The 16,979-nt window shown below is 42.8% G+C and overlaps 1 protein-coding gene across 1 annotated transcript in view; it reads right to left on the bottom strand.

Moving 5' to 3' along the window:
* The window catches only part of DERL1 (derlin 1), a 191,895-nt gene that overhangs the window by 143,754 nt on the left and 31,162 nt on the right, over positions 1–16,979 (bottom strand). Inside the window, exon 2 of the mRNA XM_069621572.1 lies at positions 6,047–6,158. Coding sequence (XP_069477673.1) covers positions 6,047–6,158 — 112 coding nt within the window. The remainder of the gene's footprint in view (positions 1–6,046; positions 6,159–16,979) is intronic.

Consider the following 16,979-nt stretch of genomic DNA (forward strand, 5'->3'; position numbering starts at 1 on the left):
ACACAGAGGGGTTGGGAAACCACCCTTACATCGACAAAAACTCGGCTCGGTTTCAAATTTGCAGGTAATCCCATTCAAGATAATGTTAACCTCAAGATCATCCTTACTCAGATTAACCTATGGCAGAACGGTAATTTATTTAGCCATTAGAGCCTAAAACAGCTAGCAATGATCAGTACTTCAGCCCATAATCAGACAATTCTTAGCCATCCTCCCCTTTTAGTTTTGGCTATTAGGTGGTGCTAAAGCACCCTCCATAAACTGAAACTATTGCAATAGAGTGCAGTTAGGTGGTAGATGGGATGTGAGAAAAGCACGCACCTTGTGGGTGTTTAGTAATTTACCCATCCATTGCCTGCCCATTGCCATGCTCCTTATTACAGTAATCCCCACTCAATACCTGCCCCCGCCAGATAAAAACGCATCATCCTGGGATCTCTTTCACCCATTTTTTTCCAGTACTATATCAAACATTATCCTGTAACTTTCTGCCAGCATTCTTTTCAAAGCAGTCTTTAGAGAGTTAATGACTTAGGTGCTGCAATAAACGTGCTGGTGGTTTAAAAATCTCAAACCAAGTTTGCCTTCAGCCACTTGAACTGTAATAAGTATTGGAGTCTATGCACTGACATCCTAATAGAAGCAACCACTCGCAAAGCCAACAGATTTGGCTTATGTATAGGTATTAGATAGGCATTGGTCAGCCACTGCCTTCATGGGCCCTTTATGGACACCATTTGGCATTTAACATCTTACCTAGATGTACCATTATGGCAGTGCCTGGAAAAATCCAGCCTATGTCCACATAATAGCCAGAACTGGTGGCTTTGCCAAAGCTCGTTTCATGATGAAACTGATACACTTCATAATCTGCCAAAAGTAAAAACCCTTTGTGCATGCAGATTTCGACTAAATGCAACTACTCACACAAACTATCAAATTTGCTACTCTGGTTGATGCATCGGAGTGTTTAAGCGGCCCAGTCCTTAACTCCAGAAAAATCATCATGCATCCATAGCATGAGCCATTACTGGGCAAAAACTTGATTACGGATGTATGTGATTTCTTTGAAAATATTTCACGAAATCATTTCACAGAAAAACGAAATGAACCTTCTACTTTTTTTTTTATAATGCGGTGGGAGACCACCCAGGATCCTCCCTCACCCCTCCCTACCCTAACTTATACAAATGCCCCACACACACACCACTTATTATGCATTACACATATACCACTTCCCCTACTACTTTCGGTGAAATATATTCAGTGAAATCTACGTTAACGCTGGATTACTGTAACTCCCTTGATATGATCCCTCGTCTGCCGGTCCTTCAAAATAAAACTAATTGTACAGTCACAAATAACCCACGTCCTGTCGTGCCACATGCCACACATCTTGAAAAAGCTAGGCTGGCTTCAAGTCTTGAAAGGCTGTAATCTTGATACACAAAATCCTGCATGGAAAAGCGCCCAAAATAAATTAGCCCGTCGCTGCAGACTAAACCCACATATATAGGATCATATTTTGCATATTGAGCAGGAGGAAAAGACTGGTGTTAATACAGTCTGCAGGTACGCGTGTAACAGAATCTCAAAGGCAGGGCTCAAAACTTGCACTAGCCATGGGCGAGTTATAAGTGACCCTTGGCGAGTATGAAATGGTGTGCTTGTCGAGAATGCAGGGCGAGTAACATTTTATTCCTGCCTACTAGCTTGCAACTGGAAATTGTTTAGTTGTTGTAAGAAATAAAAAACATGGAAAGTTTAGAATGAGTTTAAAAAAAAAAAAATACAAAAAGAATGCATAAACTTTTGTTAAACTGCTCGGTTGGACTACAACACGCAGCCATCACACTTGATTATTTTATTATACATTTTAAGTTGTTTTCAAACAGGTTTGATTATTTCAACACATCATATTAAAGTATTGTCATTCCAACGATGCAAGTAGTGCATACGAATCAGATTTCTTTCGAAGGACCTATGGGATTTCATGGTGCAGTAGTGACCCATTTTGATTTTAAGTTTTATTTTGGATATGAATATATTTATTTTGGTCAATATTTGTAAGCACATTTACTATACATTTTAAAGTGGAATTTACTCTTTCATTGCACTTATGAAAACTCAATTTGGTCTTTTAGGTCACTCTTAATTACATAGGCCCCACCTCTCAAAGGTTTTGGGATAGGAGCTTGCACCAGAACTTTATTAGGTCCCACCACCAAAAATGTACATCACGGCGCGTTATAGCCCACCCCTGTCGATTGCCTATCCAGCTTAAAGCACAGAAGCAGTTTTTCAATGTACACATGTTTCTGCTGAGCCATTTATTCTTGGTCTGAAACAGCCCTTTGGCAGTATTACACACCAGGATTTTAATATATAAAGAAAGAAAAAGAAAATAGTTTCATCCAGATCCAGGGCCCATGCCTTGCGCATCGCGCTGCATCATGTTACCACTCACCCTGCAGCCTACTACGCACCTCCATATGCCACCAATACATCTGCCGGCACCAGCCAACCATACCCCAAGCTATATACATCCCGATCTACCACGCCCATCCATCAACCTATATTGCACCCCAATAACATTGATGCCCCCTCCCACTCCCTTTCTTCCCCCTCTTCACCCCATGGTCGCCTCAGACCCAGATATGACTGCCTACCCTCCCTGTAAAGCACTGGTACCCACACCCGCACCCATAAGCCTACTGGTGCCCATACAGTTACCATCAGCCAGGCCCAGACTTTTCTCATATAGAGAGGCCACCTCTCCTAAACCACCACCCCATAAACTTAACCTACTCCCACCCCTCCCTCTCCAGCCTCTCTGCGCACACGACAACCCAACCACTTGGCGTGTGGCCTTGCCCCCATGCCACAGAAATCCACGACCTAATTCTGGAAAAAGACCTGGACATACTTGCCATCACGGAAACTAGATTGCACAATGCAGCAGGCCCAGCTCTATCCCTGGCCAACCCGCCCAGATAATTCATGCTCAAATCAGACAGGCCCATCAAATCTGGCAGGAGTGTGGCAATTATCTCCAAATCCTCTCTACCCATCAGAACTTCTCCCCTACCCTGTCTACTAGGCTACAAACTCCTACTCACTAAAATTGAGCCATGCCCTCAATCCACTATAACCAACCTATTACTCTACCGCCAGCCCAACGACCTCAACTCAGCAGACCCCGACATCACGCTTCTCCTCACTCCACTCATCAAACCCAACGCCAAACGTATACTACTCAGTGATTTTAATCTTGGATTCAATGATACTACAGACTCCAAGGCCATTGCCCTTAGTGCCACTCTGCAAGAGATGAACCTCCCCCAACTCATCACCCCTCCCAACCACACAAAAGGCCGAACCCTAGACTGGGTCCTCAACATACCCATCACGGTCACTATCGTGGACCGATCACTCCCTTATCCTCTTCTCCCTCACTTTGAAATCCTTGACTAAACGCATAGCTACTAACCACCTCCCCATCACAGCGAGACACACCCACAAACTCACTAAGGTGATGCTCAAATCCACCATTGATGCATCTCTCACTTAATTGACCCCAAAATCATTCTTACTGCCTACAACGCCATGCTTCTACACACATACAACCACCATGCTCCCTTAAAAAACTACAAGACTATCAAAAACAATTGTTTCACTGAGGAACTACTCCCCCTTTGCAGACACAAACGGGCTCGGGCATACCTATGGAGGAAGAACTCCGCCACGCCACACAATGAGGCCTTCCTCTCCGCAGCCAAGACCTACTTAGCAGCTACCATCACCATCATCACTACTAAATCAGGCATTTGTAAGACCAAAATTAGCAAAGCCAGCTCAAATAAGGAAACTCTTCAAAATATTCAAGGAACTTGAATCCCCAGCACCTCCCATCGACAGATTCCCGAAAGACAAGGCCTGGTGCTCACGCGTCCAATCTGCCCTCGCTAACAAAACACACTCAGACGAAACCATCCACAAACAAACCATGTACTCCACTAAAGTTACACTCCCTCATCACCAATTAGGCCCTACCACAACCACCTCACCCCCTTTCCGCTTCTCCGACATCTCACCCGATGATGCCCAAACCATTATCTAGCCCCTTAAACCCTTCAATTGCAAAGGAGATCTGTGCCCTGCTATATTATCAAGATGTGCGCTGGCCACCTTGCACCCATTATCGCTAAATTCATCAACGCCTCCTTCGCCTCATGCTCAATCACAAAAACCATCAAAGAAGCTTGGGATACAAGTATCTGCAAAGAATTCCCCCTGGACCCCACCCTCCCTACCAACCAACTACCACCTTGAACACACTGCCTACACCAAACTCCAAACCCACAACCTCCTTGGTTCGTGCCAACCTGGCTTTAGACCTAGGTATAGCACTGAAGCTGCCCTCCTGGACCTCAAGAGCCAGCTTGACAGCATTTGCGATGCTGGAGAACTTGCCATTCTTCTCCTACTTGAACGCTCTGCGGCCTTTGATCTTGTGACCACAATATCCTCTGCCAGCACCTCCCTTCTAAATTCAACCTTTCTGAGGAAGCCAATAGCTAGGTCAACTCCTTCCTCTGAACACACCTCTAGGATCTTCGTTGGCTCTGAAGCAGCTGACTCCCATTCCGGTCTCCTATCGGGTACTACCAGGCTCGTGCCCGTCACCCACACTCTACAACATGTATACCAAGCCCCTCTTCGACCACCTTGGCAACCTGCAAATCTTGTATACCAACTTTGCTGATGATAATCAAGACCTACATAAACTCACTGGAAACCACACCACTGACTCTAGTCTGCAGCATCATTCAGGCCTGGATGGCAGCCCACCATGTATGCTTGAATGATGATAAAACAGAACTCATTGTAGATTCCTGCATCGGCTCAAACATCTGGACCTAGCTTTCTGATCCTTTTCTATGGATGGCAACATTACCAGTGTCTTCAGTCATGTGAAAATTCTGAGCGTAAACCTAGATTCCAAGCTATCCATGTACAAACACATCAAGGACCTCTCCTAATCAGCGGCATACACCAGTAAGCTCATTAACCTCAGTAGAAAGTTTGTTTTCTGACAACTGCCTCACACTAGCCAGTGCTATCATCAGAAGCGAACTGGATTACTGTAACGCCATTCTCTCAGGCATCCTCCTCTATCTAACCATCTTCATCTTTTCCTAAATAACGCCCTTTGGGCTGCCTGGGGTATGAAGCACACGGGCCATATCTCGAAAGAAAGATGGGAGGGCCACTGGCTGCCCATCATAGCCTGTATCGAGTTTAAAATCCTATCTATTACTTATCGATGCTTGCACAACACTGCACCCACTTACCTAAACCGATGCATCGCCAAAAATTCCAAACCACGCTGCTTGGTCTCATCCAAAACCATGACCTTAGCCACAACAGAAAAAGTGCAGGGGGAAATTAGCTTCAGGTTCGTAGCTCCCACGCTCTGGAATGCCCTTTCTCCCTGCATCCAAAATGAGCGGTCCTAACTTGGCTTTAGAAAAAAAATAACTACTGTACCGCATAACAAATATGCATAAGACTTTTCTTGCCCATCATGTCACGACTGTCGTGTATTGTAACGCCTGCTACTAAGTATGTATTAGCGCTGTGATACCTTCGGGTCTGGGCGCTATCAACAGATGAAATAAATAGTTCAAAACATCCAGAAAGCTGAAGGTTGCAGCTCGCTTCTGTCTAGTAGATGAATTACTTTTGAACAGCAAGTCAAACATTATAATGCTTTTTTGAGGCATTGCAGAAAAAGAGGGGATTGTGACAAAACTTCACTTCACTAATATGCAAAATCAGAGGCTTATTTTTCTTTGTATGAAAGCAAAGATCCATGGTCACAAGGTAAAATGGTCATTAGCATACTTGAAAGAAAAACATTTGACCTTTTCCATTTTACCGAATTGTTTTGATTGTTTTTTAACACATGGTCCTATGGGAAACCCTGAAAGACAAAACACAAATATTACAGGCAAAAACCATGCACCCATTTCAATACACATACCTGATTCAAGTCGTGACGAATACTGATATAACAAATATAAAGTCATCAGATAGACAAATCCAGTCATGGGATTAATTGGGAAAAAGAACGCTGCCGTTATTGGTCTCCAAATCTGTCAAATAACAGGAAAAACATGCACACATTATTTTGCTGTGATACAGTTGTTACAAGCTATATATATCATCGTTTATGAACAATGTAGATTCTGAATGGCGGCCCATTTTAGTTTTGGCAATTAGGTGGCGCTCAAAACTATTGCATTAGAGTACAACTAGGGAGAAAAGGCATATGAGGTGGAACACACAGCTTGCAGGTGTGGTTTGGTTTTTGCCCACCCATTGAGTGCCCATGGCCATGCTAATCCTTTTGGCCATTCCCACCCATTCCATGCCCAAAAACACATCCCCCCCCGGATCTAATTGAGCTAGCTTTAGAAGCCTCACCATCAAATCTTGCTCTCGAAGTGCCTGCCAGTGTTTTTCAAAGTAGTCTTCTTAAGAGGTAATGACCTAACTGGACCTGAAAACGTGCTACTGCTGTAATAAAAATGTCTTAACAAGGTCAGCCTAAGCATTGGCAAAACCAACAGTTTTGGCTAGTGTAGAAGTATTAAGCATTTGCCAGGCACTGCTTTTAGATGCAAGGGTTTACACACCATTTGCAATCCACATGACATCTAGAGGCCTCGGCCTTTAGTGTAGGCACAGTCAGATGCAGTACACGACTTTTTAGATATTTCCTTAAAGTTACATGGCAGCCTAGTATCAGACGACAACATAAAACATGATATCAGCAGGGAGTACAAAGCACACATGATGAACAAACACCATCAGCAACCTAAAGTGCTATACTTTCAGATAGAGTAAATGTACAAAGTCTTTGTTTACTGTGCACAGCACCATTGTTCATAGCGTGGACTACATCCCAGCTTCCCTAAAAACAGTCCTGTGTCACTTCACTTAGTCTGTGCTCGATTTAGGTTATTTAAATGTTGTTATTATGAGCAAGACCTGAAATAATGAATGAGTCAACACCTCCGGCTCATTTGCCCTCTTCTACAGAAACCAACAAAAACGCAGAGCTTCCAGCCAGATGGATACAGGTTGGTATCCATGATTGCAGTTTCTCAGATATTACTATTTATCAAGGAGTTCCTCGAGTTTCTCTAATCAGCGCTGTCGGCTTCTCTATAGGACGAATAGGAATACTCAAATATTTAACAGAGCAGAAGTACTATCCTAGCTCTCAGACATGATACTAGAGTATTTGTTTTCTACAGACTGTTGATGTGCGTGTTTCTTGGATGGGTGATTGCAACAACATGACTATTGATGAGACTTGATGTTCTTCGAATGAGGTTTCAGTAAACCCTTTCAATGGTCCATGTTCTTGTAAGATTACAATAAGTCACTTGCAATGCTGATTTCATCTAGTACATACACCCTTAACCATGCATGTAGATTCAAGCTCTGGGTGCAATGGGTTGTAAGAAATCATCCATACGAGAACTCCTTGAGACACTTTGCTCAAAGCCTTCATGGGCCAGTGGTCCACAAACATCCCACCAATTACTACCCAGATGCCCTCCTACATTTCCGAAGGGACAAAGCAGGTAGGGGACATCATGGTCGGGTCTCTTCGGTCATGTCCACCCTCAGGCGGTCCCTGAAGGAAGAGGGCTCATTGAAGGGGATTCCTGGGGTTTGGGTTGTTCAGTTCAAGTCTGGTGAAGCCAAGATCTCTTCCTGCAAAGGCACTCTGCTGGTACCACTAATTCAAACATATGTGAAGCTGCCAGAGTGGAAGTAGGAGGTAGCATCCAGTGTCCTCTGTTTCAGATCCTATTGCTGGGAGTATATGTAATCCCTATTTTGTGATTTTGGAGTATTTGCCTGTTTTAGGGCAAAAAGGAGGCTGGTACGCTGCATATCTTTAGGGCTGGTTTGCCTTAGCCCAGTCGTCCTGCTCTGCACTTAGCTACACAGCATTCAGACTCCGGGCCTTCCTAACATTTGGTGGTAGGAAGGGTCTACCCTCCCTCACTCTCCATACACATTTACCAAGGCTTTAAATGTGAAACCCTATATTTTGTGGCATGTAGCCGGGTGTAGGTGGAAAGGAATGGACAGATTCCGGAAAACAACAATACGATAGGTCTCATGAAGCTCCTCCTGGGAAACAGAAATATAAGCAGAGGGCCGACCTCAATGAAATAGGTACTCACATTTGAGAGAGAATATGATAATTTTTGAATGGTGACCTTTGGACAAACAAGTGTGTAGGAGAGAAAGGAGTGGCCAAACAGCCATTTTGGCTACAGCCCGGGAATTCCCCATTTCAACTGTCATCAACTTTACCATCGCATAGCAGTCAGTTATTTTTGCAAGAGTGGACCTTTGGCAAACCAGGATATTTACCTGTTGCTTGGCCACATCATTAAAATCAGCTATATAAATGCCAAAGTTATTTGCGCATTAAGCTTTAGAGAAGAACTATCACTGCAGAATCATGTTGGTTTCTGGACAAATGTAGTCCTAGTACTAGAGTAATTTTTCCATACATGCTTTTGTTATCTTTGTGCATCATGCTCAGGAAGGTTTTGAAAAGTCGGAGACCTTGCACCAAATCAATGTAGCCAAGTTGCCTGCTTTCTCCCAGAGCATCCACAACATCAAATTTGAAGACTTTTTTTTTTTTAAATTGCTTATAGCACTAATGTAGCTCAAGAGCAGTGGATTGCTTTACATAGGGATTGTGCCAGATTTGGGCTTGGCATTTCAAAACGAGGAAGGGGGGGATTTTTATTTGTCCGGTAGATATTGTTGAAAGAGCCACGTTTTTAGGGTTTTGCGCAACTGAAGAATGGTAGAGGCATTTTGAGGCTCAAACGCAGGGCTCTCCCACTACAGGCCTGGCAACATGTTGGGTTTTCATGATACCCCTTATTAATATTTATGAGATAGATTTGCATATAATGATTCCCACTCGAAGGCCTCCCGTTGTCCTCCCTTGTACCCTTGAGATGTGCGCTACACGCAGTCGCACGCCTCATCAAGGGTCTACGCAGATACAACCACATCGCCCCCGGCCCTTATCGGCCTTCGCTGGCTCCCACTCCATGCACAGCTAACTCACAGAAAAATACAGCATCTCCGGCTGACAGTGCACCACCAGATATCAGGCCACGTGCAGACTTTAAATTCACTGCTGCAAAACAGGAAAGGACCAGAAAACAGGCCTTCTCTGCCTACTCCAAGACTATGCAAGTTCCTGCCCGTCAGCATCAGACTCACCCACATGCTCCTACAATTCAGAAAAGAACTCAAAGACCCACCTCTTCAAGGAGTCTGTCCTCCTCAACATCTAGGCTATCACGTCGCCCCCCGCACCACCCACATCGATAGACACCGTCTATCCCTCTCCTCCCCGCCACTCTGTACAACTGTATCCCTCTTCTGTATCCTGCCCTCGCTATATATCTGTTCTGTTAACTCTGAGAAGTGCTCCGTTATATATCTGTACAGCTACCCTTAAAGCGCTCGGTAATATATCTGTATTGTTGTATAACTCTGTAAAGCGCTCTGTTGCTTCTTGAAGCTAGGTCTGCATTCAAATATAATAATAATAATAATAATAATAATAATAATAAAGGGATATCCTGAAAACCCGGCCCTCGAGCCCTGGAGTTGGGCAAACCTGCTCTAACAGGATGGAGTTCCAGATGGGGCGTGGCAGGAGAAGGACTGCTTGCAAGTTCCCTCTTCGTAGGCTAGCTTTGACTTCAACGTTTTGATAGTTTTGTTATGTGAGGTGCGCGAGACTCCATACGTGTGAAGTTTAGCCTCCAAGTATGTTGGTGTTCCCCACAAAGCAGTTTCAAATGGAATACATGCAGTTGTGAATAGCTTTTTTTTTTTAAATGTATTGATTGTCGGTCAATTAGAAACCTTTTATCAAAGCACATCATAAAAAAATAAAACCATTAACATTCCATCAAAATTCCATCTTCATTTCATGGTTGCCATCTTTGCCTTACCTCAGGTTCAGTGGACTCTCCGATATCTTATTTCAAGGGTCCTTTACATCCTATGCAAATACTTCCTTCAAGGCAAATTTAGCCGGAAAGAATTCACCTCGTTGGAGAAAAAAAAAAAAATAATAAGTCTGCTTCCTCGATAATCTTACCCAAATATTTAGTTCACAAATCGATCAAGCCTTGGCAAAAAAGCGTTATATGCCTCAACGATTCCTCCTCACCTTCCTTATGGCAAATTCGGCAATCTTTCGATAGGGCCAGGTCATAGATTTTCAAGATCTGTGCCGTAGGATACAAATTCGTTCTGAAGCGTAAAAACTGCCTTCTGTACCAGCTGTTGGGAAATGTTATCAGATACTTTGGGAGTTTGCCCCAGGTCTTATGTTCGCTCCGTAGAGCATTCATTATTATGCATTGATTTTTCTTATCAATCGTAGTGATCCAATCTTGCCAGATCTTAATTTTTACCCTTGCCGGGTTGTTGATTAGCTCTTCCTTAGTTACATCAAGGCAGCAGAGGGATTGGTCACAGTTGTTTCTCCATTCTTCTAATGGATTGTCTTTAGACGTTTTTTAATGCAGATTGCAAAATTAGAAATGGCTTAGCCCGTTCGGGCACCAGGCATTTACGGTGGAGGGCCAAAGATTTCCACAGAGTTCTAGCTTGCATGGAAATGAAGCCCAATGCAAAGCGAATGAGTGCTGTTGATATCAGGTTGGGAAGCTTCAGTATCTTTCTCCAAAACACTTCCTCTAGTGTCTGCCATATTTTCAGAGGAGTAAATAGGAAACCTTCTGCTCCATAAGTTAGGATCGAAGTAACTTGCTTTGTAAAAGGATAATAATGGCAAAATCAAAAATGTGCCATTTCTTCTGTGAATTAAACTTCCCTGAACAATCAGGGTGGATAACTATCTTCAGGGCTTTCTGACAAGGCATATCCATCTTGCTATTGTTAATCAGTGCCCCTAGATATATCACTTGGCGGGATCCTACCAATGGTTGGTTGTTTAGATACCATTTAAACTTCTTGGTAGTTTTTAAGATGCCAGATCCCAATCCAATCTCAGGATAGTAGTCTTTGTTAAATTCATCATCAGACCATTGGAATTCATGTACTGTTGAAGAGCATCCAGGCTACGTTGCAAGCAGATCGCCGTCTAGTCAATTAAGACTAGATCATCTACATATAAAGAGGCTCTTGACAAGATGATCACCTATTTTCTGTGGAAAAGCTCTTACTGTGTCTAATGCCTCCTTTAGGTCTGAGATGAATAAACCAAATAATATTGGTGCTAGGGGGCAGCCCTGTTTAAGGCATCAAAATGTCAATGTCGGTCTTGTCAGGAGGCCCTTGGCACCGAGTCGAATCTGCACACTAGTTCCTTCATACAAGGACTGTATAGCTTCAAGCAAGTCTCCTGGGCAGTTCTTACCCAGAGCAATTGTTGGCCGACAGTCGAACCCTTGTGAAGGTCTATAAATGCTAAATAGATATGGTATTTATAGGCTTTCGTCTTCTCTTTAAAGACTTGCCCTTTAATGAAGTTGATCAGAAAAAGATTTAAATCAGTTCCGACTCCCTTAACAAAAACAGTTTGAAATGGGTCATCCCTGTCTGTAGTCTTGATCCATTTTTAAAGTTAATTTAACAGGAGACCTGCAAATAGCTTACCCAGCGAATTCAGCGAAACGATGGGACGATAATTGTTCGGATTCGCTCTATTGCGTTGCTTGTATATAGGAACAATTATAGCAGATTTCCATGAATCGGGGATGGTTCTCCATTGCATAATCTGCTTGAATAATTCAAAGATCATTGGAGTAGGGGTGTCACGGTATTAGTTTTATGGCGGTACGATAATCTTCTTGCCAAATGACGGTATATCATGGTGATCGCGGTATAGCTGGTGGAGTTAACTAATTTAAACAAATATTTTCTTAAAAAGGTCATAAATTGTCAGATTTATCATCACAAACAAAACCATGCACCCAGGGCCAGAATTGGTCTTTTCAACATATTTTCTACTGGAATGCCGCCCCTTGATTCCACCAAACACAAACCCACGTCTGGAGAGGAGAAGGAGCCCTGCTGTGACAGGCAAAGCAAACTTAATAGCTTTTCTTAAGTGGTCATTAGGCATTTAGCTCCCCCACTGGCTACTGGTGAAGGTGAACATGTTGCCATCTTGAAAATCTGTATGCCACAGATCAATGGAGGCTGATGGTTGCGCTTGTGCGCACACACACAGACAAACACGCACGCACGTACACACACACACACACTTTCTCTTTCTCTCTCTCTCTCCCTTTTTCTCTCTCCCTTTTTCTCTTTCTTTCTCTCTCCCTCTCTCTCCCTCCCTCCCTCCCTTTAGTTTACTTGCGGGCCAAAAGATGTTCAGTAATCACTGGCATGTTACCCTTTGGAATGCCCGGAGAGATTAGTGAATTTTGCGGTGTGACATATTGTATGTAAATTCAATGATAGAACCAGGGAAATCCCCCATTGTCCTATGTTTAGAAAACATTATCCATTATAAATATATAAACCCCAAAGCTGCAACCCAAAGTAAATCCTTTTCCTTCTTGGCACTGTATTTATTCTTCCTATTGCTAACATATTGATTTTTGTGTCAGGCACGTGTGGTTTACGGAATGGCATTAAAAACTGCTCCAACTGAAACTACTTTGCCTTTTTGCATTTGAAGTTCTTCTTCTACCATTAAGTCAATGCTTTTTGTTAACTTACGAATACACAGGCAAGGTTTTCCAGCTGTATCTGAACTTGTCTCTGCACATATTTAGCTGATCCTCCAAGAATCTAAGGCGGCTGCAGAATTGGTCTTTCATGGCGCCCACTCGTTGATCGCCTTGAATGAAAGAGTGACTAGTGGAAGTGTTAGAATGCACATTTTGAGCAATGAGCTTGCTGCTCAGTCACAGGTCATCGTTTTGAAAATTGGCCTCGACTTGCATTTTTTTGGAACCACATGGCACGGGCATCATGACCCCTCGATGCGACAAAGTTTGTTTTGACAACTCTTTATCCCATTAAAGGGAGAAAAGTCACTTCAGTGGTCCGAAAGCCCATGTCATTGTGTTTCTTTTGTCAATATGTCATAGCCAACACAGACACACCGAAAGGTTGCATAGTGATCTAATCACTATAGCTTGTTTGCCATCTGTCTGGTGTATTATGAAGATCTGATGTTTGAGTCACCACTGACCATGTAATCCTAACGGGACATCGTTCAGTGGGCGCTGTTGATTTCTTTCTTGATTCTTATAATACATGTTCATTTACCTTGTTAAAGATAGTGGCAAAAAAATAATAAACTTTGAAAATGACAAAGTTAAAATACATATCGGCACAAATATGGCCTAGACCATCACCTCACCACAGCCCCATCATTACAGTTTTCCCCAGGTCTGACTGCATTAGGATCTGTGTGATGCGAGTTCAGAGGGATGAATGCTTTCATGCGTGGTGTCACAAATTGAGAATAGACCCAAGAAATATTTCACCCCCATTGCTCTGGATATTTCAAATTGAATGTAGAATCTGTCCTGCCAGCTTGAGTCCAGTGCCATATGCAGAAGGCAGGTGGGTGAAGGATCAAGCGAAGCAACAACTCTAGTGCCAATGTGCAAATCTACATAGAGGACAGCAGGTAGGGGGTCAAGTTTATTTACTAGCAGAAAACACTGATAGGCCCAATGTTCACACAGTCTACAGCAGGGTCGGACTGGGGCATACAATTGCCTCGGGCACCAACATAAAAGTGGCCCACAGTTGCAAATGGGAATTCATTCCTTTTGGAACACTGTTTGAATAGTACCGAAGGGGTAGTTTTTGATAAAATGTGATGCAAATTGAACATTTAAAAGAATATGTATTCAGCAACAGTGGTCAGAACTATTAGCCGCATAGTGAAGTCACTCATCAAACTGGCCCACTTTGGCCAAAAATGTACCCCACTTTGACCCAAAAACTGGCCCACAGAAGCATTTCGCGTTTTTGGTTCGGCCATGGGCCTATTGCCCTGAAGGCCAGTCCATGCATCAGAAGGGCATACAGTTCATTCCCCCCTTTGAATTCTGGGATGTGTAGTTCCCTATCTTTCAAATAGTTGGCAAAACTACAAATCCCAGAATTCTAAGCTAAAACAGAACTGGATGGTCATCTGATCTATGACCATGAGAAAGTTAAGTTCCTTGAATCTAAACCTTGGGGAGAGTAATTCGATATGCATGACTTCACTGGCTGTCCTTTTTTAAAAAAAATGTTAACAATTTGCACAGGCAGAGCAAGAGCTGTTCAATGTGTGTTTGCTCAGTGCAGTGGAACCTTAACTTACTGATCTTATGGCACACGATGCTGGGCCAGGCTGAATGGATACATTTCTGCTCCTGCTGGCTGAGTGGTTGCTAAGCAAAGTGCTCCTGGCTCCGCTGTTTTGCAAGTCACTGAACATTTTATTACATTTGTTTACATATGAACAAAAGGAAAAATAAAACGCTCACTTTCAGTTCAGGCCCTCAGCTAACCCTCGTGATGTCCCTGTGGTCTTGCTAATTGCAAATTGAAAATCGGGACAATCGCCATAGAAGATCTGACCTGTAGAACGGAGCAGCACGACTATGTGAAAATGTTAAAAATCTGTATGCTGCCTTTCAAATAAATAATGCCTGAAACAAAATAACTTTGTTCTAGTTTGCCCATCAAATCCAGGTCTGGCAGAGTCTATGAACTGGAGTCTCTGGTATGCTTATAGAGACAGTTGGTCAGCTCATCGTTATCAGCTTTGCATGGGGAACACAAAGGTTCAGGCACTGGGCAGCTTGCAACACAATTTACACAAAGTCGGCTGATCTTTGACCCAACTCTACTGATCACAGAGAAAGAGCGGTCACAGCAGCAAAGCTGCATTTACTAATGTGGCCTCACTTTCCCTATGCTCTTGTCTGCCAAACAAGGCCCCCGGTCAGACGGCACATCCAACAGTGCAAGAACAAGACTGTGCAGCACTTGCTTACTGCAGCCTTTCCAAATCAGATTGAAAATCACACTTAACGGTATACCGGTATAAACAATGTGACGGTTATTATGGTTCAATTACGTTGTTCACGGTATCTTTAACGGTATACCGTTATACCGTTGCATCCCTACATTGGACTCCACAATTCCAGGTCTTTCTTCTTCTTGATCATAAAGTTAGTGATCCCCGTCTGACCCAGGCGCTCGAGTTGCTAGCCTTTTTGATCATTCATTCTACATCCAAAAGATCCAACTGAAATGACCATCCCTTGCTTGTATTACGGAGTGTCATATCAGATGCAATGTCCTTCTGTTTAAATAATTGCTGGTAGAATTCTGTCCCTATTTCTTCTGTCACAGCATTTAGGAGGCGAGTTGGTTGCCTCCACCATCGCACCATTTAGCATATAGATCTCCCATCTTTTTTTTGTCAAAGCTAGTAGCATGGATTCGGGCTTCCTTCCGCAGCATTTCTGCTTTATGCATAGCTAGCCAGTTCTTGTATGATTGTTTCCGTTTTGTAATCAAAGTTATTCTGTTGGCGACTGGCCCATGTTTAATCTCTTTGATATCCTTCTGCATTTATTTTTTTTCCCTCTTAAGTTTCATATCAATCATATGCTCATGGGTTCTTTGAGTCGGATACGATTTTTTAATTTTTACTTTAAATTTAAGAGAAGTGGGACTCTGTTCACATCGTCCTCATGAGCAAGCATTCTCAAAGATGCCTTTTTTTAATTTGTATACGATTGTACAACAACCTTTACAAAATAGAACATTTACAAGAGAAGTAGCTTTCTTTGGCTTCATCCTTTCACATAGTACCTCATTGTTATAAAATACACTAAATTCAAGTTAAGTGAAAATAAAAAAAGAATGAAAAAAAGAAACTGATCAGAGTTTTAAACAGACTAAAAAGTAAGGTACTATATTGAAAAGGAAGAAAAAGAAGATTTTCCAAAATTAAGCCCTTGCCCTCCCGATTTAAAAAAAGAATATATTCTTGTAACCATTAAGCACGTAGTGCGTAACAGCATTTCTATTCATTTGATTTTTTCCTCAACATTTGTCATATCGCCTACTGTATGAGCCACTTCCTTGTCTTAGGTATACCGTTGGGGCACCATCGAGGCAGCCCCCTCCAGCCAATATAGGTGATGGATGGACCTTACTCATTTAAAAACCACTTTTCAAAAGCACATGGACCACCGCTATTGTTATGGCTGTATTCTGTCCAGAGGTCAGTATATTCCAGAAATTTTCCGAGAGCAGTCATTCATTGTCTCTCCACAATTCTGGAAAAATTGTTTGATCTTATTTCCCACGTGCCGTCGCAGTCCATCGAAAGATGTTGTAGACTCGGTTTGGCTGGGAACTCACAAATGTTACATTATTTGATTGCTGTCTTCCCCTATACAGAGTGCTTTTCATCATTCCTCCTGTGCTCCGTATTGTCATTCCTTCGACGAAAAAACGTGGCTGCAGAAAGAAATCATATAGGCGTAAAATTATACAACTAAGGAACCTCGAACTTGATCAAGGGGTGCTAAAGGAAGAGAAAAAAAGCTTACTAGAGCATATAAGCAATGGTCTACGGCAAGGACATTCTTGCGTTATCAACAGGATGGAGAGTTTGATGCTTGTGGGACTATGTGATGACAATCTCAAACTTCTGGTCACTTGTCTGTCGAATGGAAAGCAATAATAACAGTGTGCAGTGCAACTTGGTTACAGGAGAGAGTTGGTCAGAGTACCTCGCCAAAAACTTTGAAAGCCATCACAAAGACCAAGAAAGCTGTGAAGAAGATGCCAATTGGGAGCTGTCCTTTGAGTTGACAATAGAGGAACTAATAACAACA

Source organism: Ambystoma mexicanum, chromosome 5q (genome assembly GCF_040938575.1).
Source record: "Ambystoma mexicanum isolate Mex_15411 chromosome 5q, UKY_AmexF1_1, whole genome shotgun sequence".
Classification (NCBI taxonomy): domain Eukaryota; kingdom Metazoa; phylum Chordata; class Amphibia; order Caudata; family Ambystomatidae; genus Ambystoma; species Ambystoma mexicanum.